The sequence below is a fragment of the Scyliorhinus torazame genome, chromosome 18 (genome assembly GCF_047496885.1).
Source record: "Scyliorhinus torazame isolate Kashiwa2021f chromosome 18, sScyTor2.1, whole genome shotgun sequence".
Classification (NCBI taxonomy): Eukaryota; Metazoa; Chordata; class Chondrichthyes; order Carcharhiniformes; family Scyliorhinidae; genus Scyliorhinus; species Scyliorhinus torazame.
The window spans coordinates 62948425-62955667 of record NC_092724.1 but is presented as its reverse complement, the minus strand read 5'-3'; the positions used below and the strand labels follow the sequence as shown (position 1 = coordinate 62955667).

Below are 7243 nucleotides of genomic sequence, written 5' to 3'. Positions count from 1 at the left end.
CTAATAACTCGCAGCAAACTCACGTTTTGATTAACTCAAGTTAGTTTATTTCACGTTCAAAACCCAGAAGGAGTGTCCGTAACTTCCCACTCCGCTACACACCAGGACAGTAAAATAAGAAGAGAAAGGGGGCATGGGGGGTAGAAAAGGAAGTTTTACAAGTATAGACAGGAATAGTACAAGAACAACAGAAATTAATATTAGTTCACATGATTTCCAGTGTCTGAGAAGCCAAACTCCAGAGGGCATTTCCCTTGTGGCTGAGTTCAGTCCCAGTGAGTTACTGGTTGGAGATGGCAACATGGAAATCCTGGAAATGGATGGATGGGCTTTCTGTGGTTTGACCACTTGGCAGGCATTGATCAGAGACTTTTAAAATCATGCAGACTTTTAAAATCAAGAGTTGAGCGATGATAATCGACTGCCTGCTCAGCTGAGTTGTGGAGTCTTTTCTAGTCAATGTTAAAACAGCAGTCTATGTGTGAGACCAGAGTTTTAACATTAAAATAGTCCAAAAGGCCAGAGGCTTGGGTCATGTACCATTGCCCATTAATGGTTAATTGCAATGTATCAAGCAGGTTCTGTGCTTCTGGACAGAATTCCATTGTTTCCTTAATGGTCCTCTTTTGAAATGGACCTGAACAGTCCCAGGTATGGAGTGAGTCTATTGACAGCTCTGCAGGCAAAATAGGTTTCAATCTCTCCCCTTTGTGATAGTTCGGGTTGGGGACCAAGTTTGTCTGCACTTCTCTGCTTTTGTTGATCAAGCAGGGTCTGTATAATGAGGTGTGAAAATTCACAGGCTGAGAGAGGATTATTTTGTTCTTGTAAGTGCTGCTCATCGCTCCCAGAACAAAGGCCCAGTCCTGTGGTCATGTGATGTGTCGCAGCCATTTTTCATTCAGCACAAAGTCCATTTTTTAAAAAACATAGTAAAAGAATACAATTTGCGATTTATTTTCATGTTGAATGGACCCAGCATTTTGTTTTATATTGCTGCTATGAAATGCCTTAAAACATTTGAGTACATTAAAGGTTGCATTCTATTTTTAATTTAAATCTCATAATTTCTATTAAATGAATTACAGATCTTTATGTACAGTCATTTAGACAAAGTTTCTAAAGCAAAATATATTGAATAAGTTTGTGGGATTGAATTAGTTAGTCAATTTGACCAACTTTTTGGGCTGATTTTGGAGCTATTCCCAGCTGCCATTTAAAAAAATGTTCCATTCATGCATTTCACAATTCTAGAACATATTTTAGGAATTCCTTATTGCCTCTGATGGAAGTGAACTCACTATCTAAAATCGACCAGCTTTACATACCTCCATTGATGTCAAAATGTTATCACGTATCAGAGCAATAAGCTATTAGTCTGATTCATGCCTGTAAATTAGTTATCTTGTTGCTTTTAAAAAGAAGTGATGGAGTCCCTGCTTCCCAGTGTCTTAAAGTCAAGGGCCAAAGCTGCTATCATTCAGGGGCGATGTCAGGAAGGACTTATTAATGCAAAGGGTTTGCAAATCTGGAATTCTCTCCCCCAAAAGCTGTTGAGGATGGGGGTCAGTTGAAAATTTAAAACTGAGAGTTTTCTGCTGATGGTGAAAGTTCAGCCATCTAAAACATTAACTTGTTGCTCTCTCCACAGATGCTGCCTGATCTGCTGAGTATTTCAGCATTTTCTGTTTTTGTTTCCAATTTCCAGGATCCACAGTATTCTACATTTCTGTTGATAGATATTTGTTGGTTAAGAGTATTTAATAATAATAATAATCTTTAGTGTCACAAGTAGGCTTAATTTAACACTGCAATGAAGTTACTATGAGATAGGGAATGAAAGCAGGCAAATGGGGTTGAGTTATAGATCAACCATGATTTGGCTGAACGGCAGAAGAGGCTCGAAAATCAAAATGGTCTCCTCCTGTTCCTATAATCATAGAATTCCAATGGTGCAAAAGGAAGCCATTCAACCCATTGAGTCTGCACCTGCCCTCCGAAAGAGCACCCTATCCCGGCCCACACCCCACCCTATCCCTGCATACCTTTGGACACTAAGGGACAATTTAGTATGGCCAATGCACCTAACCTGCACATCCTTGGACTGTGGGAGGAAACCAGAGGACCCGGAGAAAACCCACGCGGACACAGAGAGAAAGTGCAAACTCCGCACAGTCACCCAAAGCCGGAATTGCACCATGGTCCCTGGCGCTGTGAGGCAGCAGTGCTAACCATTGTGCCGCCCTATGTTTCCATTTGATTCTGGCAGACTTTATTTGGAAGTGGGTTTTCTCAGCTTTCTGTTCACAGCTAGGCTTCTAAAAGCAGTGCATCTAGAGGGAGAAACTGGTATAGTTAGCTCACTATTCATGGTGATCAATAATATTTAGTTATAATTTAAATTGCAGTAGAAATTGCGTTGCTCTCTAAAATACATAGTGCATGATGTAACGCCCTTATAATGTAAGTAATTCCCAAGATGCTTCATCAAGATCATGGAATCCCTAAAGTGCACAAGGAGGCCATTTGGCCCATCGAGTCGGCACCGACTCTCTGAAAGAGCATCCTAACTAGGCCCATCCCCCCACCCTATCTCCGAAACCCCACCTAACCTACAGGTCAATTTCAACATGGTCAATTCACCTAACCTGAACATCTTTAGACTGTTGGAGGCAACCGGACCACCCGGAGGAAACCCATGCAGACACAAGGCGAAAGTGCTAAATCCAAATCCGGAATTGACCCCGGGTCCCTGACGCTGTGAGGCAGCAGTGCTAACCCTGTGCTACCGTGCCGCCCTGTGGCGGAGATGTGAGGTAAAAATGGACGCTGCGTTGAGTGAGAGATTAAAACAGAAAAGTTGGTCAAGGAGCTAGCTTTTACGGAAGGACTTAAAGAAGGGAAAGGGAGGTAGAAGGCCCGAGGAATTTCAAAGTGGGATTTGAGGGAATGGGGTCCAGACACCTGATAACCTGGTCAACAATGTTGGGACATAGGGAGACAGGATACTCAAGAGGCCAGTTACTGTGAAAAGCCCCTAGTCGCCACATTCCGGCGCCTGTTCGTGGAATTGAACCCGTGCTGCTGCCTTATTCTGCATTACAAGCCAGCTGTTTAGCCCACTGTGTTAAACCAGCCCCTTTGTGTGCCTGGTACTGGAATGCACCTGCAGTACCCTAGCTTGTTATATTGTGACAATGATTCCCATTAAAGAATTAGACATGGGATATCAGATCAGAGTCATTTTTTGAATAGTTTGCAACTACCTTCAAAAACCTGTCCAGGATGTAATTAATTTGATATACGGTGAGGTTAGTGTAAAAACAATGCAGGCTGTGTGCTAAAATCTCACCAATCCTCGAATTAATTACTTCTTTTGGGCTTTCTGAAAAAGCAATCACAGGCAGAGGGGAGACTTCTTTCTGCATTCTCCGCATCAGTTAAATACCAATTTGAACAAAATCCAGAACTGCAATAATGAGCCATGGTCTACAAAATTCTACATATCTGTGTGTCTGTGATTTCAGACTATAATTTGAACATGCCTGCTGGTACATGGAGACTTCTGGTTAACCTTTATTAAAACAACTAAGGTACCAGAGCCAATATTTAAAACATTACGCATTACTCAAGTTCTCTTGCATGAGGGAAAAACACACACCTTATCTTAGCTGTGTTATTTCACTCAATTTCATGTCTGTGTATATTTGTGTAAGGATTTCTTTATTGCCGTCTAGAATCATAGAATTTAAAGTGCAGAAGGAAGCCATTCGGTCCATTAAGTCTGCTCCGGCCCTTGGAAAAAGCACCCCACTTAAGCATATGCCTCCACCCCATCCCCGTAATCCAGTAACCCCACCTAACCTTTTGGACACTAAGGGCAATTGAGCATGGCCAATCCACCTAACCTGCACATCTTTGGACTGTGGGAGTAAATCGGAGCACCTGGAGGAACCCATGCAGACACGGGAAAACGTGCAGACTCCACACAGACAGTAACCCAAGGCCTGAATTGAACCCTGGACCCTGGAGCTGTGAGGCAGCAGTGCTAACCACTGTGCCACCTTGCCATCGTGCCGACCTACTTGCTAAAATCTACAGAAAATAGTGATCTGGATTTTGCAGTCAATGGCAAAGCAACAATGCTCATAAGTTGACCTCGAAGAAAGCTGTTCACAAAGATCTAGCAATCTCTGTGCTATGTATATCCCCCTTGCTGCTATTCATTAAAATCTGGTGCCAAGTCAAGGGGATCTCCAGGCATCCAGCAACAATGATACCATCACGCATGGTAAGTAGCCAATCACACTGAAGAATCCTCACAGACTGCAAACTGCAAACTAGGAAGTAAAATGAACAAATTATTCTTCACTTATTCTTCACTTTGTACATAAACTTTGCAGAGGGTGAAATAAAGTTGTGCCAGACACCGTGTTAAAAATAGGTCTATTATATTCTAAATTAATGGATGTATTATCAGATTGGAAAACATTGATATTACACAAATATTAATTTAGTTTTTCAGTGCCAGAGAAACTGCACAAGACTTCCATTCCAATTCTCTTCCCACAACTAGTGGTGACTAATGCAGACATTTACCTGTTTCTATAGATAGTTATTTCTGGAACAGGTCACTTGTCTGTTGCCAGAGGCATACAGCTTGAGGGGGACCACTCCAAATCAAGTATGGTTGAACCAGGAGTGTGTCTCGTTCTTACCACCAACCATTGGCATGTTGGAAGGATTTGCAGGTTGACCCTCAACCGCTTTGGCCATGTTGGGTCATCAAGTCCTGTGGTGGGGCTCGAACCCAGAGCTTCTGGCTCAAAGGCAGGGATGCTACCCACTGCGTCACAGCACCTCCACGGTTATGAGTTAGTATGCTGTTAAACACTCAATTACACTTCATCAGCAAGGTATATCTGTTTCGGGGTATTTTACAGCCACCTTCCAAAAGTGGAAGTGGAAGTTATGATCCATTAGCGATTTTTAAAGGATTGCCCTCGCTGGGAACTTCAATAGTACACCCTGTGAAGGGGGAGGGAATGACTGGCAACAATGTCTGGATTTCTCTGTTTAACTGCGAAAACGCCAATGCCAAAGATTGCTGTCGGTTTCACGAAAGCAAAACTTATCTTTACAACTACAAAGTCATAACTTGTCCATTTTGTGCCTGAAGTAAACCCCAAAGCACAAGCAAAAGTAAGCTGTACAATTGCATGCGTGACTGATTTTCCTAACACAACTAATGTTGCAAATGCATTTGAGTTATAAATAAATGCAAGGTCTACATTAAACATGTCTCTTTTTTAAAAATGAAAACCCGGTGCACCAGCCACTAGACTCCTATCTAAAGCTGTAACAGAGCTTTAGTAACTCACTATATATATTGATAGGAAAGTGAGATAACTATACAAGGGAAAAATAAACTGGAAATCAAGCTTCCATGAAGTAGAATGTGTAGATACTTGTGTAGAGCACTGACACTGGAACTGACCCATTGAGCCCAATGGTTTGTTTCTGTGCTGCGCTGTACATCCTGTGTAATTTATACTCATCTTCAATGCCTGGAACGCACAGAGATTCATACTCGCTCCTTATTTCGACATGGAGATGACCACTGGCACCTGTGTTTTCTTGCTGGGTGCCAGGCTCGACAGCAAGGGACGGATCTGCCTGACAGGAGTCACTTTCAGGAACAACTCTTGAAGTGCTACACGAAACTCCCTTCTCATCAGGCAGTATAAGATGGGGTTGAGGCAGCTGTTACTGTGAGCGAGGCAGACCGTGATGGGGAAGATGTAGGCTTGGGTAGTGTAGAAGGCGCCCGTAAAATTGACCATGTTCAACTTGATGAAGGCACTCCAGACAGTGATAGCTTGGTTCGGCAGCCAGCAGATGAAGAAGGACAGCACGACAATGGTAACCGACTTGGTGACCTTGGATGTTCTCTTCGGGTTGCTGCTGCTCATTTCCTTCCTGTTTACAAAGCGGAGCAACAGGATGTAGCACACAGAGATGATGATCAGAGGTAGGATGAAGCCAGCCAAGACCTTTAAGAGCTTGTAGAGCCCTAACCAAAACTGGGGATCACTGTGAATGTCAGGAAACTTGACAATGCACAGCTCTTCATCAGTCAACACAAGTGTAGTGGAATAGATGGCATGGGGGAGGGTGGCAATGCCAGCCACAATCCAGATGGAGAGACAGATTAACTTGTCCGAATATCCTGCTGAATGTTCCTTCATCTTTAGTGCTTGGGTCACGGAGAAATATCTGGTGACGCTCATGGCAGTCAGGAAGAAAACGCTGGCATACATGTTCATCACCGTCACCGAGGAGACCACTTTACACATGACTTTGCCAAAGGGCCAACTGAAATCCATGGCAGTGTCCACTGCCCAAAAAGGCAAAGTCAGCACAAACTGGAGGTCCGTCACTGCCAAACCCATCACCAGGATAGTCATGGTGGACTTTTTTTTAGCGTATCTGGACTGGAGGAGGTAAAGGACCAAGAGATTTCCTAACAGCCCCAAAGCACAAACTATCAAGTAGACAATGGAGATCAAGATCCTGGTAACTTTAAATCCGTCGCTATGGCCTTCAGTGTCAGCAAAAGTCAAGGATTTCAGGAAATCCTCCAGTGACTGATTGGTTTGATTCAATGAGAAGGAGAAGTCATCATGGTGGGAGCAGCAGTTCAGGTCAGGCATGCTGAGATCTTCTTGCATTCTGTTTTTTCTTCAATTTCTTTCGGCAGTTTAGATGACAGGTGTTGTCAGGATGGTGACAGACATTTCCATCCCTTTCTCTGATCGATTTAATCTCTCTCTTTCTCCGTCTGCCTCCTTGACCTCCCTCTCAGTTCCCTCTCTGACTCGCCTTTCCCCGCTCTCTCTCCCTCTGCCCCCCCTGTCTGATCCCACTCTCTCTGAACCCCCTCTCTCTCACTCTGATTCCTCTCTCCCTCTATCTCTGAAACCCTGCTCTCTGATTCCCCCTCTCCCTGACCCCCCCCCCTTTCTCTGATCCCCCCCTCTCTCTCTCTATGATCCTCTCTGACCCCCCTTTCTCTGGCCCCCTGTCCCTCACTCTGATTCCTCTCTCCCTCTATTTCTGAAACCCTGTTGTCTTGATTCCCCCTCTCCCTGACCTCCCCTTTCTCTGATCCCCCTCTCTCTCTCTGATCCTCTGTGACCCCCTCTCTGATTCCCCCCTCTTTTTTTCTCTGATCCTCTCTGAC

At 44.0% G+C, this 7243-nt stretch overlaps 1 protein-coding gene across 1 annotated transcript; it reads right to left on the bottom strand.

Moving 5' to 3' along the window:
* Positions 1 to 2050: 2050 nt before the first annotated feature.
* LOC140395254 (relaxin-3 receptor 1-like) lies at positions 2051 to 6778 on the bottom strand. The gene has a single exon (XM_072482814.1). It carries the CDS (start codon positions 6729 to 6731, stop codon positions 5598 to 5600), a length of 1134 nt encoding a protein of 377 aa, XP_072338915.1. The 5' UTR covers positions 6732 to 6778; the 3' UTR covers positions 2051 to 5597.
* Between the last annotated feature and the right edge of the window lie 465 nt (positions 6779 to 7243).

Excerpts from the sequence above, each read along its gene's own strand:
- LOC140395254 (XM_072482814.1), bottom strand. The coding sequence starts at position 6,731 with ATGCAAGAAGATCTCAGCATGCCTGACCTGAACTGCTGCTCCCACCAT.